At 36.9% G+C, this 23,237-nt stretch overlaps 1 protein-coding gene across 12 annotated transcripts in view; it reads left to right on the top strand.

Moving 5' to 3' along the window:
- Nucleotides 1-22,899, top strand: part of NRXN3 (neurexin 3) — an 894,623-nt gene extending 871,724 nt beyond the window's left edge. For 11 of the 12 annotated variants that reach the window (XM_065685949.1, XM_065685942.1, XM_065685943.1 and 8 more), the window contains one exon: nucleotides 19,370-22,899. In XM_065685949.1, the coding sequence (XP_065542021.1) occupies nucleotides 19,370-20,295 (926 nt within the window). In that variant the 3' untranslated portion in view covers nucleotides 20,296-22,899. The remainder of the gene's footprint in view (nucleotides 1-19,369) is intronic. The other variant, XM_065685951.1, reaches the window with a different exon arrangement.
- Nucleotides 22,900-23,237: the final 338 nt, after the last annotated feature.

Here is a 23,237-nt window from a genome sequence, read left to right as displayed (position 1 = left end):
AAAAATGTTTTGGAGGTATTAAAAAGGAGTTTTTCAGACCTTTAGTAAGAGGTCTGTCTTTAGTAAGATAAATACTGTTGTCTCCACTTTATAAACATTGTAATTAATGAGGTTAGAAGGATGCTTCCTTAGATGACTCACTCACTTAGGTGACTCTCTCAACTTCAGTTGAGAGAAACATGGAGAAGATTTGAGAGATGCATGGAGAAAAGGATCTGTAGGGTACACAACAGTTGCAGAGGTGGGAGGAGGAAAAATTGCTCCTGAGGTTAAAAGAATTTCATTAATAAAGGGGAGGAAATGTTTCTCAATTAAATTATTTTTTTCAGTATGAAAATCCACATTTGCTAAAGCAAAAGTAACGGTTTCACCCTTAGCTATGCCTGAAAGCTGGAAATGAGCAAACAAATAGTTTCTCCTCATCCTCACTGATATATATGTTTGCTTTTAAAATCCAGTCCATTGGCCTTAATAGTTTTGTATCCTGTTGGTTTTGTAATGAATTATTCTCTTTCTAGTTATATGTTTGAATTGCCGCTTGGTTCCCTTTTTCTGTATTTTTCAGCTGAGGTTACCACTACTAAATTATCAGACAGTGAAATAAGATAATAATAAGGAATTGTGATGGATCTATAATGCAGCAATGGCAGCTTATGTCTAATGTAATTATTCAAGTGTCTTCTATGGATTCACTAATCAATAAATAAGAAAAGACAAACTTCTGAAAACACAGAGCACTCACATATCCAAGAGTGAGGCACCTGAAATGATTAGAAGTTGAGGAGGACAATGTCTTTTGTATTTACCTGTGTAACATGTAGTAGAAATCAAGAGTTGATAATTTGGCTTCTGGCATGCTTCCATTTTGACAGATAACTCAGTGCCAAGGAAGGCTGTGGAAAGAAGCCACTTTGCATTACACACTTAAATTTATAATGAAAGACTAGCATGGATTGTTTAAGGATTGGGAATAACAGGCAAATCTACCAGGTCTCTTGCTTAATCTTGGTCTATGTGCCTATGTTTAGTCAGTGTCTTTTTGCAAAAGGCAAGGAAGGATGCAGATTGACTCAAGTGTTTATGAGTCTTTTGAAGGTGAACCCTTTCTTCTAACTTCAGAACAGTGCTATTCATTGATACCCTAATAAGCCAGTAAATCTCAGAGCACTAAGATTAGAATTTTTAATTCATTCGCAAAATATAAAGCTGCAAGTTTTGCCAGTGGCAGAATTACCCAAATAAAATGTTTGTTCTTTAACATAATATTTCCAGTTCTATTGCTGTTTTGATTGTGCTTAAGACCATAAATTAGAATAAAAAATATGAATAGAAATAATGAATTCATTAAAAAAAATCTGCATGAGAAAATTTTGTGGCTCATACAGATAAAGGAAACTAGATTCTATGAGAAAGTAATAGACTTTCCTATTAAATTCTAACCATATAACATCTTACTTCCTAGCAGAGTAAAGCCTAATATGATAAGATTTTTTTTAAGCTTCTTTTAATTAACTTTCCATCCTATTAGACTTGATCTGCAGTTAACTGCCATTTCACAGGTATTCATGATTGTTGTGTTCCTGTGAATTAATAAACCATGAAGCTCAGATATGGTGGTTAATAGCTTTGCAGACTCATCTTTCAGCTGATTTTCTAACAATGACCCTAAAATTTAAATACAAATATTTCAGGTAGTACAGTAAGGAGTCATATGGAAAACATATGCATGACTGTATACATTTTTAGTGATTCCACAGCAATCTGACCTGCCCTGGTCTATGAATATTAACTGTGTTTTAAAAAAAAGAAAAGCATTTGTGATAGTGAGATATATATTATCTTATCATGGTGTGAAGGTAAGGGCAAAAGGATACCAAGGCCACCTAGTTTACCAATTAGATAAGCGGCATTAATTAGTAGCAGATGTCAGTCATCCTGAATTTTTCTTCAAAAAGTCCTTAAAATCTGAATGACCTGAAGAATTCTGGTTTCCAGCTCATCGCCTTTATTCAAGGACATACTCTCTTTACCTGTGCTTCTGAAATACATCCAAGTATTATTATTATAGAATTGTAGAACCATCGTATGGTTTGGAAGGGACATTAAAGTTCATCTAAAGATCCTTCCAACACCTCTGCCATGGCAGAGACATCTTCCACTAGGCCAGGTTGCTCAAAGCCCCATTCAGCCTGGCCTTGAACACTGCCAGGAATGGAGCATCTATAACTTCTCTGGGCAAAATTTCCAGTGCCTCATCACTCTCGTAGTGATTTTCTTCCGAACATCTAATCTAAGTCTATTCTCTTTACTTCTAAAGCCATTCCCCCTTGTCCTATCACTAAATGCCCCTGTCAAAAGTCCCTCCAGGTTTCTTGTAGGCCCCTTTTAGGTACTGGAAGGCTGCTATAAGGTTTCCCCTGAGACTTCTCTTCTCTAGGCTGAACAAGCCCAACACTCTTAGCCTGACTTCATAGAAGAGGTGCTCCATCTTTGTGGCCCTTCTCAGGACCTGCTTTAACAGGTCCATGTCCTTCTTATGTTGAAGGCACTAAATGTTTGTATCGTTGATATTAAAGTAGGTTAACTTTTGGAATGAGATCTATTTCTCTTCTAATCCAATCTGTTATGAAAACAGAGCAAATACCCTTTCCAGCCACTTTCTTGCTATAATGCAACCTCTGATAAACAGCTTAAAGCTTTGGCTTCTGAATCACAGTAGAGTTTATTCCAGTCATTCACTATGTTGAAAAAGAGGATTCAAACTTGCCTGCAGCAGCCTTTCACAGCTGTAATCCTGAACTTTCAAAAGGAAATCTACAAAAAACAGTTCCCTCTCTCTATGCTTCTGCACTTCCCAGCTAGTATTAAACTTGCCCATAAAAACAAACAAACAAGAAGTCCTGCCAAAAAGCCATCCCAAAATGCTTGAATCATGGCACTATCCTCTTTTGCCTTTTACAAATGATAGACAAGAACAAGCTCACACGTGTAAAGCTCCTATACAAAGGGCTCCCCCGCAGTGCTTCAGAGCTAGATAGTTCATACATTAGTTGGTTCTATTGTATTTCTGATGCAGTTACAACTGCTGCCTAGTAGGAGAATTAACATCAAAGCACGGATTAATAGTCATTGCCTTCTGTCTCCAAGTATCTCTGTGTGAGGTCTCAAGGGGAATCTGATGCATTTAAACATTAGTACAATCAAAATGAAAGAGTATATCACATCCTCTGAACTGGTGTGACAGAACACCACCTAACATACTGCTGAAAAAGTTGGCATTCCTTTTTTTACTTTTCAGAGGAAGAGTTCTGGCTACATTTATTTATGTTTACTCAATATTAGGAATTCTACCGAAGACTTTCTGCCATTTCCCAGTGGTAATGTGGTAGAACTTACTAGCAGTCTTCATGGTAGTGATCTTCTCATTAGTAAGCCTCTTATGTAACATTTTTCCTCTACAGCTAACCAGGTATTAAACAAAGCCCTAGAATACCAAACAACAGCTCAGTTTGCTGGTGGGGAACTTGGCCTATACTTTTCAGTATGGTTGTTAGACAACCCTTGTATTGATTCTGAGGAATATTTTGACTTGTTCTTGGCTGAGAAGGAGACTGAAGGTTTTGTCCTCAATTATGAAATCCCAAAGACTTGTAGCATGAGGAAAAATACAGACAAAAAATTTCTATTAACTCCTGTCTAATTCGTTTTAACTGCTGCTCCTGGTACTGAGGTATTTTCCTCTGCATTTTTCAGGGTTCTGTCCAGGCTAGTTAAATCCCAAGTAGCTTTTTGCACTGTTAGCATTTAACTTCACTGTGGAAATGATTTTTTTTTTTTAGCTTGTTTTCTTTCAGTTTTGATATGGGAATAACATTATTCCAAATTAATCCACAGCAGCTAGCACATACTTTGACATCCAAAACCCAAAGAAGAGTGACATTATGATAAACTTATAAAGTGGAATGCTTTAGATCTTGAATGTCTTCCAGAGAGATAAGTAATGCCTGGGATGATCCTGTATTATTCAGCCATTCAAGAAGTGGACAACATTTTTGCTTGTGTGGTTTTGCTTTGCTTTTTTCTGTTTATGGTTCCAAGATAAAAACACAGCAGCCCCCTCCAGACACCATCTGCCAATGCAGGTTCTTCCCAGCACTGATTTATGTCTGTAAGAGGAACAGGAAATACTAGAAGATGGATTATTGAGGGCAGAACTAAGATCACTACGCCATCAGAAAAGTTTAAGTTCTTTGCAAAATAAACCTTTTGACAGTGAATCTACTATGCTTTGGATTCTGCTCTCACAAAGCAAAGGAGGAAGTTCCATCCACTGAGTCACTTGCAGCTGAACTAGCTACAGGCTTTGAGAATGTAATGTGCTTATGCTAGCTGAGGGATGAATTAAATTACTTTGTAGGATCTTTCAAAAATGGCAAGTGTAGCTTAGCATGCAAGTGATTAAAAATCTGCGCTGCAAATGGGTCCCATCTACTTCTGAAGTTCAGCAGAATTGACCTCCTGAAGAATCCAATATGAAAATATATTTATGAGTAATTACATATGAGTGGAAGAGATCATAGTAATAACTGTTATGCATATTAACATGGGTGTACAACTCCCACAGAGGATAATGTGAAGTTAACAGTAAGGTTAGGTACAAAACAGCATTTGTGAAGTATCCAGATCTTTGTGTGGTTATGATTTAGCTGCAGCTTATATGGCAGCCAAGTAGGCAGTATTTCTATCAAGTATCTCAGTATGGCATACCCTCCTTGCTTAGACACACATTGCAGGTGTCTGTTAGGATCTGGACATTCAAATCAGTCTTGAGTCTAAGTATTTCCTAAATTCTTCAATTTTCCCATGAAATTACCCTCAGTAAGTTTTCTCAGACTTAAGTTTCATATACGTAAGTGGCTTGTGATCCATTAGACAGCATATTTGAGAGTTACCTTGATGAGTTTTCTGGGTGCATTCTAAGAAATTAATATTAAATGGTATGACAGTATAAGTTTTCTTGAGATACAACTACAAAGAAGGAATTTGGTAGTCATGGGGTATTCACTAGCATTTGGACAAGCAGATGGCACGTATTTTTACCTGGCTGCTTCATAGCAGTATACACTGAAGAAACTAGAAGACACTTCAGATACTCTTGCTGTTCTTTGTTTGCAGATAAGCAAAAACTCAAGTGCATTTTAGTATACCTTAAGTCAGCAGGAAGCATTTGCTGCATGGGTTTAGACTGAAGGCAGTAAACTATCCCTGCTCCCATTCAAATTATTGGATGGAGTTCTGCTACTGAGTTTGTCAGTATAAGGATCTGGTTGCAAAATCCCTCAGGATTCAGAAAGACTTCTTCCCATGTGACTGACTTTAAGGATTAAGTTTAAGCTTTACATAAAAAAAGCCTTTGCTGGGCTGACTGCAAATGTCAGTCTTCACTCTTTCAAAAAAACGTATCAGATCCTTCTCCCAGGAGAGAAACAGTGCATGAGAATACTTTTAGGCCAGTGATATTGGATGGGCTGCTTAGCACTGGAAGCATCAAAATAGTCTTTGATTTGGAGGAATGTGAAATGATAATAAGCTTATGGCAAACACCTGAAAAATTCTTTGCTTCAGAGAACCGTTGTGGTTTACCCCTATGATTTCCTTAGCTCTGAAATCTGTAAATGTGCTTTTATATTTGGTAGTTTTCTAGTTCATTGTTATAAGGAAGTCCCATTAATTAACTCTCACACACAAAAACAAACAGGATGGCATATGGGACTTCGTCAGTGGTCCTCATGTAGACGTTCTTGCTATAGATCAGCTTCTTTATTTCTGAGCTTCAATGTGCCTGTAAGCTTAGAATGAAAGAGTAATATAAAATATTTATCTTCTTAGGCTATTGCTATCTCTCTGTGTTTTATAGTGGACCAGCTAACCAAATATAACAGATTTTTATTCTGACTTGGGGGTGGGAATGGGGGGGTTCCCTGAAAATTAGTATTTTACTCCTATTAATCTATAAGATATTTCTTATTTGTGGTGTGCTAAGCATTCATTTGGCTGGATGTCTGAAAAATACTGCTCTGAGAAGGGTTAAAAGCATGCAAGAATGTCATCTTGGGAGCTACTACAAGCAGGAAAGACCATCTAGAAATACCAAGTTTCCCAGATTGTTGTCAGAATCCATCACCTGCCTTCTCTTTCTGGGGACTCCATCATTTGGAACATCTCCCCTTTCTTCTGCTAATTTTCTCCCATTTTCTTCATAGTCCAGAAAATTATTGAGTTGTGGACAGTCACAAAAGCCATGCTGCATTAATAGCTCTTAGGAGGATTTCTTCCTGGATCTAGCATTTCTAGCATATAGCATTTATATTAAGAGGTAAATTCACTAACTTTTTAACAGCCATAAAGTTAACTTAGCCAGTTTTAGAGGGAGGGAGAGAACGAAGTCTCTTAGTCTGTGTTTGTGTATATATTTAATGGTGAAATCACTGGGAAGGATTGGGAAGATTCTTCTCTTTCTTGGTATATAGGTATATGCCTGAAGTGGAGAATTTTGTAGGACGTTTTTTCTCTTTTATCTATTTAACATATATTTCTGCTACTAAAATATTCTAGCCAGAGGAGAAAATGCTGCCAACACACCTTGAAGCTAAAAGCAGATGCATAGGGATGCTGCAGAGGGGCTCTTTGTCAGGGACTGTAGTGACAGGACAAGGGGTAACGGGTTAAAACTTAAACAGGGGAAGTTTAGATTGGATATAAGGAGGAAATTCTTTCCTGTTAGGGTGGTGAGGCACTGGAATGAGTTGCCCAGGGAGGTTGTGAGTGCTCCATCCCTGGCGGTGTTCAAGGCCAGGTTGGATGAAGCCTTGTGTGGGATGGTTTAGTGAGAGGTGTTCCTGCCCATGGCAGGGGGGTTGGAACTAGATGATCTTGGGGTCCTTCCCAACCCTAACTATTCTATAAGTTCTATAAGTTCTATACCTTTTTCCCTATTTGTAGGTAAACTTTTTACAGAAAAATGAACACTTTCCTGTCCACTGGGAATTCTCCATTTTTTTCTTTTCACTGGCATTTTGGTAGTATCAGCTGCTTAGAAGTATGCGTCAGTAGTGTCCTTGTCCAATGCATATGGCCTTAAATGACTCTAAAAGGGTGCTGCCTGATATATAAAGTAAACTTAGAAAGGTAACAGCAATTAGGGAATCCAGACTGTGCAGTGGGGAAATGCATGCTTCCTTTTAGCACTAAAAATCTTGGGTCCCATTCTAATTACGTCAAAGTGCAATAAAATAGGGAAGAAAACACAACACGACAAAATAAAAAAGAAATTTTCCTGACTTCATTCTTGTTTTGCAACTATGGTGCAAAGAAATACAGAAATAAAAATATCTCAGATAAGTAGGAATGCAAGATCAGGCCAGCAGGGAATCTTGGACACTTGAAATACATCAAGAGTATAGCTGGACCACTAAGTCAGAAGAAGCAGCTGGTGCAGCTGGTTAATAATGAGATATATTACTAGAGTTGTGTTGGAATGCAGAGAACTCAAATAATGAGGGGTTCAATGTGTTAGGAAAGAGAGAAATTGTCAGGTTAGTGGAGCCTGAGGACTAGAGTGGTGGAAGTCATGGAAGTTCCAGGGGTTAGCATGAATCTGGGGACAGTAATGCAGGCCTAGATCCGAAGTTGCCATCTATCATCTTGCTCTTTAACACATGCAGAAATATGCACTATCTTCACCAACAACATTATAAAATGCAAGTTGAAAACAAAATGAGAAAATACAATTTCATAATTATAGCTGCTGAGCAAGTGGCTTTTTGTCTTCCTTTTAAAATGTGGATTTTTTAATTTGAAAAAGTTGGCTATTAATCCTTCAAACAAGAATCTTGTAAGCCTTGATGGTACAGATGCCTCTATTCCCAGTTCTTCGATCTAATTGAAGTTTTTGAAAATAAAAATAAAAGGGTGCAATGGTTATACTTTGATATACTTTGGTATGGTTTTACTGATGGTTATCTTTGCTTTTCTGAGGAATAATTTGCTAAATGTTAAGTCATAAAATACTGTCTTTGTAGCTTCATGTGGAAACACTTTGGATCCAATTTTCAAATTAGGACATCTAGTTTTGACTATTAACAGATTTTTTTTTTAAACTGGAGAAGATTTTTCTAGCCTTAGCAGAAATTGCTGGACCCATATTTTCCAAAGAACTCTGCTTCTGTTCGAGCACCTCTGTACTGACCAAGTAAATAAAGTTGCTTAGCACCCTTCAAATCATCTTGTAAGTCTAACATGAAGATTTCCTTTACAAAATCTTGTCATCTCTTTAAGTGTCTCCAGCTTCAGCTGTGGTTCTTTAGTTCTTTTGATCTTTCAGGCAGTAAAAGACTGTTCCAGACCCCCATGCAATGAGTGAGGCATTTACCATCAAATAGGGTGTTAAGTATTTGCTGGAGCGGCCTGACATAGACTGCACAGTTGGCAACCAGACCCATGCCTTCCAGACTGTTCTGCATCAAAGAGAAAGCACTCAATTCTAATGTGCTGAAGGGGAATATTTCACTACTCTGAAAATCCAGCTGCAAGTCATGACAAATACTGATTAAAATTCAAAGCTTAAATGCCTCTTTGTGAAACTCCCTAAGTACAATTAAACCAGAGGCTCAGAATCCTGGTAGAGTGTGGTGTCCAGGGACACTAGCCTTTGAAACCTTGCCGAATAAAAATCTCCACAGAGGACTACAAAGGCATCATTTCTGTCAATTTTGTTTCTATTCCTAGCAAATCTTTTCTGATCCACAAATGAATCCCCAAAATTTCTTATGTTCAGCATCACGTATTTCCAATGTTTTCCTTCCTGCAATCTGCATGTTCTGTCCCTGAGATTACCCTGACCAGGTTTCCTTTTCTTTGGTTGGACCTCTTCCTTTCCTAACATGTTTTCCAAAGGGTTGTAGGAGATAGGTACAGTGCAGTCTTCCAGCAAAGGCATGGTACATTCCAGCTACAGATGCACTGTGCTGATAGTCAGTGCAACCTCATCACTTCTGAAACAGGAGTCTTCTCATCTAACTCCTCTCAGAACTAGACACTTTCCAGAAAAAGCATCTAAAAACAGTATAGGCTACTTTATTTTTGTGGGGTTTATGCTTATTTGACATTCCCTAGAATTAATACTGATCTCTTAGTGGCTTTAGAGGTGATACTGTTCCTCATGTTAATAAGTACCAAAACATTTTATGTGTTTGTTGTATTTATACAAAAGTACCCCTGGCTACATCTACAGGGTGGATAGCCCCATTCTTCCTAGAAATTCAAGCTCTAGATAGCCACTTTCAGTAATTGGTGATAGCATGACTTTTATAATGGTTTATTAAATGATCTTGCTGGAAAGCTAGGGTACATGCAGCACTACTTTTGCCATCTCCTGGAGAGAATCATCATGGACAGGGTCCAAAGCTTTATATGTATTATTTACCCTCTCCTAAAACATCAGACAGAATAGATTGTTTTGCTGAGGTCCCAGGTTCCTTCTAGAAGGATCCTGATGTCAGGGTGATGGTCTTTATACAAGAAAAATATGGACATCATATGTGTTGCCTAGGGAATTCAGAGGAAACCAATGATCTCTCTAGAACATGAAGTGTTTGGGATCCAGTTTTACTAAAGATTCACGTAGAATTGATTTGTAATATCTTCTTGAACTTTAAATCCTTTTGTAGCATAGAATAAACTAGTCTCAGTCTTAATGCTAACAGTGGCGGGTTTGCCTATTCAAAATCATACAGCCTTAGTACCAAATACTGGGGTGAACCCCCAGCACTAATCATGGATAGCACATCTGAATAACTGCTTACACCTTAAAATAAATATTCAGTTAAGTGCTTGCAGGAGTTAGTCCAGTCTGACTAGGCAGAAAGATAAATGCCACTTATTTCATGAATACCCTGGTGAGTTAGGGCCAGAATAAGGGCTGGAGTCTGGAGTTCTGGGTGTTTGATCCATACATAATGTCATAGTCAGGGTGAAAATTGTGTCCTAGAGTAGCTTATGATTCTTCCTCACCCTTTCCCCCTTCTGACCTCCCCCAGAAATGCAGAAAACCTGCTGGAATGTGCTTTGCCCTTTTTGGAAAGGCATGGATGTTACACCCGTGCTCCCTTCTCCCTCCCTCCCCCGCCCCGCCTGCCCACCCCCCAAGCCCTTGCTTGCTGTTTTGTTTTTCTACTTTCCCTAAATGCAACTTACTTTAAGCATGCATTATTATTAACATCCTACAGTAAAATTAAGCTATTATATAACCCATTTGTCGATCTCAGCCAATTTCTTCTATCTTTTTCTATGTCTATTTATGACGTACATCCAGACTTCATGTCCTTTTTTTTTTTTCCTCTCCATGTTTATTTTAAAAAGAAGTGATTTGAAAAAAGATCTATTAAAAAAAAAAGCAACACTGGAGGGTGGTGGGATTTTTCGCCAGTAATTGAACACATATTTAAATGGGAGGGGGAGGGAAGGGAAGAGAATCTGATTTTTAACAAAAAGAATATCCAAATTGTGAAAGTGTCCCTGGACTGCTTTGTCTGTTCCTTTCACTGTGTGCATCTGATTTGTTCATCTTTAAAAGTGTGTGGAATAATTTTTTCTTTTAAAATAAAATTTTAGACACCCACAATTGTTATTTACCTCTCTTCCTCTTGGGAACAAAGTGCTCTTTTTCATTTTTTGCTTTTTTTTTTAGTATATCTCTGCATAGTTATATTTTGATGTATTTATTTTCAATGGTTGAATTCCTATCTTAGAAATTTGGTTTGTTCCAATCTAATAATGAAAAAAGACAAACAAACAAAACAAAAGAGTTATGAATTGTTTTCTGCAATTTCTCCCTCTATTTCCCTCTTTAAATAAGGAACTACTTCACTGGCAGAATCCTACAGCTGTATTTTTTAGATTCTCCAGAGAGTCTGAATATAAAAGCAATCTAATTTGAGAGTGGCGAAGGGGTGTGCCACACAGTCATTACATTCAAAAGAGTGATTTGCTCAAGGAATGATTGTCTCAAATTATTGAGCATACTGATATCAATTTGATGGACTTCAGAAAAATGATTTTTAGAAGAAGGAGGCTGTGGGTAGCTACAGATGAAGTTGTTCTTATTCCAATGCATAAAACTAGTTTCCTTGTTTTTTGTTTTACTCTATTATTATTATTATTATTATTATTATTATTATTATTATTCATTTATGTATTTTACTGCTATTTTTAGTAGGGAAAAGTTTTAACTGTTTTTATAATTTGAGAACCTTTAATGAAAATGTAAATATTAATACTATAATTATTAATTTTTTGTAACTTGCATGTTGAAGAAGTTGCAGCTTAGGGTTTGTGAGATTGTCAATGTTAGAGTTCTGTTCTTTCTTTTTGTTGATGGGCATGAATATGCTCATTTGTTTTTGTATATTGCCCATCCCTTCCTTACAGCCAGAAGCTCTAATGCTGCTAGATCACTCCGTACCGCCCTTACATGGACATGGCAACTGACTTACACATTCACTCCCATCATCTTCATCTCCTGTGTAGTACACTCATAGATTTTTACACTCCCACTCCATCCACCCTAGACATTTTTTCTTCCAGTAAGTTCCCCTCCACCACCCCTTTCTTTAGCATTGTTAAAATTTTATGTGCAGTCATCCATTCCTTAAAACACACACACACAAAAATTGTAGAAAAAAAGAAAATGTTTAAAAAAATATATATCAAATTGACCAAAAAGGCAAAAAAGCAACAAACTTTGCTTTTCAAAAAACATTATATATGTAGATATGCAAACAAGAAAAAGTAAATTCTATAAAATGTACAGGATTTTTCAACTGTAATATGCTAATAACTTTACATAAGATAAAAAAAATACAACCAAAAACAGCAGAAAAAAAAAAAAAAGTTCAAATTTGTTAAGGTGCAAGATCTTTTTCTTTTCATGTTATGTGGTGTGGATGTATGTGTTGTTGCCTCCCTGTATCGCCCTTTGTTGTAAAACAATTATATTAAAAAAGAAATAATAAACATTTTGCTAAAAAAGTTTTTAAGAAACAACAATGAAAAAAAGCAAGTTACAAGAATGTGGCAATGCTACTTGTCCAAGAGCATTCTTACACAACTTTCTTTTGTAAATTTTTCCTTTCATGCCAAAAAACATGCGGGCAATTTGTTGATGTAAGTTGACTGTTATGAAATCAATGTGGTATGCTTTCTAAATATTTTTATGTATTTTTGATTAATTTTTTTAAAAAATGGAAATAGTGTTTTTGATTTTCCTCTTTTTTTCAGTTCTTATAAGTTTTTATCTTTCTTTTGCTGATGAAGTGAATGACTTGTTATGTTTTTTTCCTTTTTTCTGATGTTGTTGCTGTGGCATTTTTATTTTCTAGTATATGGTTTTGTTTTAAGAAAAATGTAGAAGTTCATTTATTTATTTTTGATCAGTTTGTATTTGCCCTTATGTTATGCGCTGTTTGTATATTGTCGATTACCAAATTGTAATGTGCACAGGAGGGGGTGAAGAAACCTGTGGTGTTTGCTCCTACTCTTTCTTGGTCCCTCTGTAGAGCTTTCTTTCCCCTTTCCCCTTCCCAAAATGAGTCACCAGTAATGCTACTTTCTTTCACGCTACTTTAAATTGTATGTAGCCTGGTAGTGTAGCCTTCATGTTAAATAAAAAACAATGAGACTTCTTTAGCATTTTGGTAGCTTTCAGGGTCTTCCTACTGCAGTGCTACATCAGTCTGACTTTATTCCTATAAAAGTATTTTATTTCTATCAGTTTTCTTCATTGCTGACTATCTGCCTGATGTCCAGTCTAAATGATACTCTCAAGTGTACTCTTGCCAGGTAAATGCACCTATCATATTATGACTAGCATCAGACTTGGCAAAATCATTCAGAAATGGTATATTTGGCAGACACTTTCCTACTGAAACTCACATCCTGAATCACTAAAATTTCCTTGCTTCAAAAGAGATTTGGATTAAATTCTTTAAAAAGCAATGACTAAAAGTAAGAAAAAGCTGTACTTCCTTACAAGCACATATGTTTTCACTATTCCTACATAGTAGTGCTGTGCTCAGCAGGTATTTAAGGTTCAACTCTCAGGTCCTTTGAAAAACTGATTCTGGAAGCAAAACAAAAAATTGTGCTGAGTAGGAAGCAGTAAGTTTAAGATAATGATGGAAGGTGGACGAGGGCATATTTCGATTGATTTAGAGAAGCTTAGTGTCTAGGCACTGAAATACTTGGGTTTGCTCTAGCATCCTGACTGCAGACAAGATGTTAGGTCCTCTCTGGAAGCTATTCATGTCTATTTCACTGAAACTTCATGAAGGTGATGATCAAGAATTTACATCAGTGAAACACGGCCCAGCATTAACATGGGATTCATGACCTGTCAAACTCTGTACCTTCCTGTTGTTCACGAGCCATGTATTAGGGAGGACTGCAGTAAGTAATATCTTTTAATATAGTTTGTGATGCTTACAAAATGCTTTGCAACCAACTCCACCAGAAGACATACAGTTTTATATACTCACTTTGAGAACTTTATATTCTCTGAAATGAAAAGGAAGTATTTGAGATGAAAAGTTGCAGTATTCCATTGTGGAAATATTTTTTTCTTCCATACTACTGACTGTCAATTGCAGTTAAAGCAGAGTGCAAAGAGTAAAAAAATATTAAGAATGTTCATCTACTAGGTTTCAGGATGTCATCAACTTTCCTGTGAATCTGGGACTATATTCTGAATAATTTCCCCTTTTTATCCTCAGAGGACTAAAGGAGAATTAAGTAAAACACCATTAGACTGAAATTTATGAACTCAGTCATTTAATAAGGAATTCTTGAGTTGGTACAGAGGGGAAAAAGGTAAGGAATTATTTTCTGTGGCAGGTATTTCAGACTGGAAGTAGAGTCAAGATTCAGAGGAACAGCATAAGAATAAAACAATAGTGACAAACTTTGGATGCAGAATTTCACATGCCTACAGAAATGGATGTGTCGTGCAGACTTTATGGTTGGCATTTAAAAGCTTTTCAACTACAGCTGGAGAAGAGAGACACAATAAGGGAGTGTCCCTTATAATCATCAGGAGAACTTTCAGGGTTCGTTGTTGTGTGCCTTTTGTCCTGTATCAGTTTGATGCTTGAAACTCCAATGAAGTAGTTGTGGCTCCAAGGATGAAAGCCAACAGCTGCTAGTTTTTCAGGTTGTTTGGTTGTGGGGCTTTTTTCTTTTTTTTTTTTTTGTTGCCCTCTGCATTGATGACTCACCCACAACATCCTCACAGTTCATAAGGCTTCTATTAAATTTTTAACACGCTGTTTTTTCTAGTGGCAGAGAACTCCTACCGGAGATCAGCCCCAGAGGTATGACTTATATAGCTATAAATAAGCTCATAAAGCAAAAAGCAGGGCAGCTTCAAGGCTACAGCAGACCTTTTACATCCCCAATGATCTTGGTAGTTTATAGAAAAGTGCAACTTCTTGAAAATAATATATGTGCTAGATTTAAAGGCTAACTTTTTAGGAATATATGTGCACTGTGTTTACTTCGTGGAATGAGAAGGCCAAGCAGAACACTGGGCTGCTCTGTACAAGGTTTCACACCTCACAGAACTCCATTCTCTCAGTGCTGCTTCCAGTTTGGTGTTCAGTAATTTTTTTGCAAGTATCCATTGATGGACAAACTAATTTTGCAATTGCGGAGGAAACCATTTATCTGTTTCCCTTTTGTTTAATTCTTTGGCATTGTGTTGTCCGCAGAAGCTTTTTTAAAACCATATTTCTGTTTGGGAAACATCTATTTCCTGCCTAGAAGAGAAAGCATGGAGTAGGTGAAAAATTAACCTGGAAAATCCTTGTGAAATCTTTGGATTGCTAATGTAATCCTGAACTTGCAGTTTACCAGTGAATGCTGTTAACTGATGTTTAACAGCCAACATAAGAAAGGCACGAAGAAGCCTGTAACTACCAGGAAACAGCCCATATCTTCCACAAATAAAATATAAGTCTCATATGAATATTTGTTTTGAAGCTAAGGCCCAAACTGGGTGGCAGCCTTTTCATTTTATTTTTTAAGCACAGAACAATTTGGAAATTAAAACTATAAGTTTTATTCAAGGCTGCAAAGTGTTAATTTTGTGATTGAAAATATGGTAGGCACTGTGATAAGATAAAAACTTCAGATAGGAAAATCAAAACATAAAACCTGTCTCAAATGTATTTCCCTTCCAAATTGTCATGTGTGGTTTTTCAGGGGCTTCTCTTAAGCTTTTTCTAGAAATCCAGATATTTAAAGCACTTGCCTGCCACAGCAGACCTTTCAGGATCCAAATCACACATGAGATACTCTTGGCAACCAATTGGTACTTTGTCTTTTAAATCTTCCAGTGCTTACCTTTAGGCAAGAGGCACCACTTCTCCATCAAAAGGCCACTGGCTCTAGGCAGCTTCCTGTCATGCCTGTCGTTTTATGAAAGATTCCCCCTGAATACACACTTATCATCTGCCTGTTATCAGACTCCCCCTTGTGTCTCTTGTGTGTGGAAATGTACTACCCATAACAAGAGTTTGCAGGTGTGATGTGAAAGTTTGCACTTGTTCCCCTCCATAGATATTGGTGGTCATGTTTCTCACCGTTTCCTGGGAGCTTTTCAGAATTTACATTCCCTGTTATCCTTAAATAACACATTTCATTTAGACTGACTGGCATTTTTATCATGCCATTTTAAAGGATGTTTTAATTCCTCTATAAATCACATACCCCAGGAAGCATTGTGCCTGCACGCTATTAGACCTACGACTTCTAGTTTGAGTTTTGAATACATGCCTAACATACCTAAAAAGTAGAATCCAGACTTGATACCTAGAGTGCTGCTTCTGAGTTACCTTCTCCCACACAGCTTTTGCTTCAGTTTTACAGGGTTTTTTTCATTACAAATAAAAAGAAAAATAAAAATTGCCACCTCTACATCCGTCTCTCCGATACTACCCAAAAGTATGTTGTCTTAAGTAAATGTAACAAATTAACTCCTTGATGGAGTAGTTATTCCTACTGAAGGACCTTTAACAGTCTCTTTATTTCTTTAGTAACACAGGTAAACATAGTATGGATCATTAGACAATTTGAATAAAACTAGAGATGAGATTAAATAATTGTATAGGGAATCAAAGTTAATCCCATCTTCCTGGTGTGAAAGTTATTCTCTTCTCACATACATTAGGAGATTAAAGCTTTGTAAAACTCATTCCTGATTCTGTCCTGTTGTCTTCCATCCAACAGACTTGCTGGAATCGAAAAGCACTCAACCCACTGTCCATCACTTATGTGAAACCTCACTTACTGTAGCGACTCTATCAACTTCTGTTAAAATTTCAGGAAGACCATGATCATTTTTATAGTTGCAGTAGTCTTGATCCTTGGCTCAACTCCTGAACTGTAACAGAAACTGTAGAACTATGACCTTGTTTTAAAGGCAAGAATTCATGGGGCAAAAGAAAGATCTTCATATTAAATACGAGATACTTCTGATTCCTTCAAGAAAATTAATTACTTATATGACCAAAAGAATTTATCTTTGGATGAAAACTGCCCAAAATATTGCCCCACTGGTTGGCAGTTCAACTGCATACTGATGCTATGTGCCAATATAGATTTTAAGAACAAAGGCACTTCAAAGCTCTAGATGAGCAATTAAAAGCTGCCAAGCTGATTTTTTTCTAATTGGGTGTCACAGATGGTGAATGAAAATTACAGATGAATACTACTTTTTAACAGCACAACACTGATCTTAAAAAATCATTAAAGGGGCTGTATATCCCTGATTTTCTGGCACTTAAATTCACCACTCAGGCAATTTGATGTAATGCGCGTTTAAATGTTATAATTTTAGTCATTTTTAACCAAACTAACAGATTATCTTTCCCTTTGAGGCATACTCCAAGTTTATCCTGAGACCACCTGTTTGAATAGATTATAGATGCCCTCCTCTAGCTATAGATAAGGCTTTTGGTTATGTATAAATCATATTACATGCTCTAGTTTCTGCATTGCACAGAGTTCAGAGGCATAAGCACAAAATGCCATGTAGCCATTTGGCAGACTACACTTCTGCTTTTTACATATTTAATTTTTTTTAAGATACTTAGTTTTAAGAGATTAGCATTATTTTACACATATGATAGTTACTTCTTCATCCTCTATCCAGTAACAAAAAGTAGTATGAACATGCTGAGGAAGCTTGGAAAACTAAACAACATATTAAAATTGGCACTTTATGTCTTAGCTTAAAACTGGCTTTGCGTGAAAATATGCAAAGTACCACATTCTTATTGTGGCCTAATTTCTACCCTGGTACCTCTGAGGGAATCTGACTGTTTCAGTTGATTAAATTGTGTCACCACTTAGTTTCTCATTAAGGATAAGTATAAGCCATATTATTAGTTCAGCTATCCAGATTTAATCGAACTGAAAAGTATCTTTTTCAGTATATAGCTAAATTCAATATGTAATTTGTTCAAATATATTGCTCTCCAAATATATTTAGAAGGGATTATGATTTTAGACCATATTCTTTATAGCACTTCCATGGATATTACTGACAGTATCCAATGGGAAACAATGCATGCAATGCATAGTGTACATAGGAGAGAGCAAAATTTAGACCCTGATGCCATTCAGCATTGTAACAATACCGAATTGTTCATTAGCAGTTATTAATGCAGAAAAGAAAGCCAGAATTATTTCTTTAGAAGCTAAAATACCTTCTGCATATTTTTCCTTATGCAATGGTGAGTATAAATAAAAATTTCCCATGCATTAAAAATAGTTCTTACTGAGTTGCATTCCATTCAGCAAATCTAGATGACTACTCATGGTGTCAGATGAACTCTTCAGTTTATATTTCAAGCAGCTAACTTAAGTGGCTACCCAAGGAAAAACTACAAGGGAAAATTCATACAAAAACTTTCAAAAGCAATATGACTCATTCTAAAAAAGTGTTGGCCACCTGAATGTCAGCAGACAACTGTATAATCGGAACTAAATTAATTAGATAAATTAATTATGCCTCCACATCAGAACAAAACAGTGAAGTGTTAATTACCCATAAGCTCAAAAGTAGAAGTACAGTCATATTACAATATGTAGACAAAACAGGACTATTACCCAAAAAGCAGAAATATTGCTGCTCAGAAACCAAATCTTAGAGATGATGCACTGATTTTCTGGTTTCAGTTGCAGTTTATACAGTGGTAATGTACAAATGTTACAGCTATAGCTTTGTGTTCTACTTCAAGAGTAGATCATAAGTCCACTTCATTTTTAGTCCTCTGTAGGCAGATAGCCATCATTTTAGGAAAAATCAGCATGGATCACAGCTATCTGCATATCTAGAAGTAACAGTAGGTGTGAAGACAACTTCTGCTGTATCCTCCTGGAAAGTGCTAATTTGTGTCAAGTCTTTATTCAGTTGTATCATCAATCACAATGAAGTATATCTCAAATTTTAATCAAATCATAGTAAAAGAATATCAAGAAGAACTGAAGATGAAGATAGTATGACATTAGTAGCCCCAAAAGGTCTAAGGGAAGTGACATCCCTAATCTTTAATGGAATGGTAAAGAAAGATTAAAAAGAGATGAACAAGCATTGAGTAGAGCTCTGTATCTTCATGGACCCCAGTAAGTACTTGGTTCTTATTCCATCCCTGTCTTGCATTAATTTTCCCACAATTCAAAAGCAAGGAAACAATCAAGAAGAAATGGATGAATGGGAAGGGCTTTAGGGAAGGGCCTTACAAACTGCTACAGAAGGTGAGCAGACTTGAATGGCAGAGAAGAATACCAATGTTATTGTAAATTAAAGAAATCAGAGGCGAAAAATTAGCAAGATGTGTGGTAAAAACCATGTAGGAGAACATTGCTCTATGGAAGTCTAATAAGATTCATTTAAACAGTCTTGTAACCAAATGCTTAAGATCACTACTAAGCATTGATGTTCCCAGAGTCACTTGAGAGTATCTTCAAAAACCAAAAACTTTGGGTCCCAAGAAATTCAAAGTATTTCACTGTGCATACGTGGCATAGGCTAAAAGGAGGGAAATGGAACATGGAGTTTACCAATGTAAAAGCAGGGTGGGAGGAAGAATGAAGGGCATCCCCAGGAAAGTATGTCAATAGTGTAGTTAGGGCAAGAAACCAAATCCCTTTTAGTGCCCAAATCCTCTCTCGCCCTTGAGTTAAATGAATTGAAAATGGTGTGTTTTGTCATTAAAATGTATTAATCTTCTTTTTTTTCTCTTTTCTATCCCAGGAGGTGAATTAGTTATCCCTCTACTTGTAGAAGACCCTTTAGATATCCCTCCTATTGCAACTCGTGCACCTTTCATTACACTTCCCCCTACCTTTCGCCCCCTCCTCACCATTATTGAGACCACCAAAGATTCCCTGTCCATGACCTCTGAGGCGGGGTTACCTTGCTTGTCGGACCAAGGCAGCGATGGTTGTGATGATGATGGCTTGGTGATATCTGGGTATGGCTCAGGGGAAACCTTTGACTCTAACCTACCCCCTACTGATGATGAAGATTTTTACACCACCTTCTCCTTGGTAACAGATAAGAGTCTTTCCACTTCAATCTTCGAAGGTGGCTACAAAGCACACGCACCCAAGTGGGAATCCAAGGACTTTAGACCTAACAAAGTCTCCGAAATTGGTAGGACTACTACCACGTCTTTGTCCCCTGAGCTGATCCGCTCCACAGCTTCGTCCTCGACTGGGATGGTTCCCAAATTGCCAGCTGGCAAAATGAATAACCGTGAGCTCAAACCCCAGCCTGACATAGTCTTGCTTCCGTTGCCCACTGCCTATGAGCTAGACAGCACAAAGCTGAAGAGCCCACTAATCACTTCCCCCATGTTCCGTAATGTGCCCACAGCAAACCCCACGGAGCCAGGAATCAGACGGGTTCCGGGGGCCTCAGAGGTGGTCCGTGAGTCAAGCAGCACAACGGGGATGGTCGTCGGCATAGTGGCTGCTGCCGCCCTCTGCATCCTCATCCTCCTGTATGCCATGTACAAGTACAGGAACAGGGACGAGGGGTCCTATCAGGTGGACGAGACGCGGAACTACATCAGCAACTCAGCCCAGAGCAACGGCACGATCGTGAAGGAGAAGCAGCAGAGCTCAAAGAGTGGCCACAAGAAACAGAAAAACAAGGACAAAGAGTATTATGTGTAAAAAAGAATACTTATTTATATATAAATATATAAATACTTAATGAGATTTAACTGAAATATCAGAACCATTGCAGCAAACGAGATGATTGGGAGATATCGTTTGTGGGAAAAAGTATTGGGAAAAAAAAAAATCAGCAGTGACTGTTAATGTCTCAGTCATCGCTTGGAGTCAGCAAACTCTGCCCTAATGTATTATAAAGCACACTTAGCATTCTGGAGATGGCGCACACAGCTCTGCCCTGTTAGTGAACTTGGACGTCTCCAAATCTCCTCCTCCGTTGAACTTTCTGCAAAGGTAGAAGACTTCATGGCTTACTTGTTTCATATCTCCAAGTGAGTCTTTAACAATGTTCGTGATCCCTGACTGTGTCGATAATTTTTCAGTTTACTTATTTAAAAAAAAAAAAAAAAAGAAGGAAAAAAAATGCAATTATTAAACTAACTGATCTGGCCACGTCCAGAATCCATATAACTTTTCGAGATTGGAGGAGGGGAATAAATGATTTTGGAGACTGTTGGTTTTTTGTTTTGGTTTTGTTTTGTTTCTTGGTTGTTTTTTGTTTGGTGTTTTTCGGTTCTTAGGGTTGTGGGAGGGAAGGGTGGAGAGAAACAGTGTGAGGGTGAACCAGGACATGACCTGAGAAGAAATCTCGGAACAAAAAATAATCCACAATAAATAAAGAGAGACTATTGCCATATATGAACTCAAAAGCTACCCATGGTGTTTACTCTGCATATCTGGTTGTATTGTCTCTAGAATCCGTTGTCTTGCAGTAAGTTGTTTGCTAACAACACAGTGAAAGTGTCTGATGGGTGGTGCTAAAGAAAATTATCATGGAAAGCTGGTTCCCTTGGATCTGGCTCCAGTGTTTGCAATTGAACTGAAGAGTAGATGGGTTTGGATCTGTTCTGATCAGTCATTGGCTTTATTTGAGAATAGCACTTACTTAGTATGCATTAGCACAGCCAAACTATGGTTAAGGGATTTGAAGACTCAAAATAGAATGCTTAAAAAATGGTGAACCATTCAGAGCTGAATATACCTGGCTAAAATAAAGGAGCCTTACTCTGGGTTCTGGTTCTGTGACTGATTGCAATGCATGCAAAAATAATAATAATAAAGCTGTTTAATAAAGAGATCAGAAAGACACCACTGGAGTTCAACTTGTGACAAGACCCATAAATGTCAGAAAAGCTAAATGCTTGTTAAAGAATCAAAAATACATAGTTTTTTTGACATAAAACTGTTTTTCATATGTAATATTTTAATTTTGTTGCTTGACATTTCAGATCATCTCTGTCTTTCCATCTGCCCTATTCTCCCTTTTCCTTCTCTTTTATATTAAAAAAAATAAATGAAGCTGCTGTGACACACAAAAATAATAAAGACAAAATAATTTAATAATATAATATATATATATACACACAGATATATTTATCATGGTATGTTTGACGGGACGACTGGAATAGAAGTTCTGTTATGGTTTTAATGTGGAATGAGAATGTTCTTGCAGAACAAAGTAAAACAAAACAGACAACAAAATCAAACCTTAAAATGTGAAGAGTGTGTGTTTTAGCTTTGTCACAGTTACCTGTGTCAAAAAAACCCCACAAAAATCTGAAATTTTGTTTACATATTTTACTACTATTTTTTTTTTTGCTAGTATAATTTCTTTATGGATACCCTGATGGTGTATATACTGTTTTATGTTTAAATTGGGAATGTCTTCTGTTTTTATTTAACTTATTATTTAATTTGCTTGTTTGGTTTCTAAATTTTCCCAGTTATTGTGAAAAGGATTATCTTACTGTACAGAACAATAGCCGGGCAGTTTGACGGCCATGCCTATAATGTGCAAATGAGCAAATGAGGGAGAGAGAGACAGAGAGTCAAAAACAAAAACCAGAATGGAGACGCTGGAATATCAGAAATGTACAATTTTTTCTGTATACGGATGAAAACTAATCAGCTGTTTAGGTTTAGAAATCTACTCTTGCTGGTGTTTATAAATCGCATGAATATTTGACTTTGAAGAAGTGTCATCAAATGCACACACGCACATGGGAACTTAAATTCAAAGAAACAGCCTTCTCAAACATTTAGAGAAGACGCTTTCATGTTAACAGATATTTTCAGTGCGTGTATGTGTGCGTGTGTGTGGTGCGTGTGTGCGAGGTTGAGCTTTTTTTTCCTTTTTTATTTTTTATACTAAAAAGAAAAAAAAGACAGGTTTTAAAAGGGTATGAAAGCACGATTTTAGATGACTTAACTGGCCGAAACTACACAAAGTTGATTATATCTTGATGTCTGTAAAAGATTGCTGTTCTTGGAGTCTTGGAGTCTTGTGAAATGATTTCCTGCTTTCTTTCTTCCTTTCCTTTTTGCTTTCCTTTTTTAAGTTAAAGGACAAAGATTTACACTTTCCTTTTTTTGTGTAAGTTCCTATTGGACAGTTTTTGGGAACATGTGCATTTCTGTATGTGGGCTTCTACCATATCCCTGTTGCTTTACGGACAACCTTTAGAATTTTTATTTGAGTTGTCGTGATGTTATTGCTTTTTTTCCCTTTCTTTTTCTTCTTTTTTGATTCTTTTTCTTTTCTTATTAGCATTTTGTTTAAAGATATGCTTAGCAATAAAATGTTCTTCCCAAAGCCTTGGGTGTTACTGGGTTTTTATTTCTGAAATACTTCAGGGAAATTCCAGACCAGAAATTCCAGGTGAAAAGTAATCTGTGAAAAGTAGTAGGAGGATACCTTTTATCAAGATGTCCTCTATCCCACAAGAGTATTTGGCCGTCAAATTACAGAATCGTGTTCATGTTTGCTTTCATGTGCTTTTTCATGCTTTTGTCAATGTGCTTTCATTAGTCCAATGAATCTTAATTCTTTCTTTTTCAGGGTCATAAATTCAATTTGACTGTGGGGTCTGCCTCACACCACT

This window comes from Lathamus discolor, chromosome 6, assembly GCF_037157495.1.
Source record: "Lathamus discolor isolate bLatDis1 chromosome 6, bLatDis1.hap1, whole genome shotgun sequence".
Classification (NCBI taxonomy): Eukaryota; Metazoa; Chordata; class Aves; order Psittaciformes; family Psittacidae; genus Lathamus; species Lathamus discolor.
This window is presented reverse-complemented; position numbering and strand designations above follow the sequence as displayed.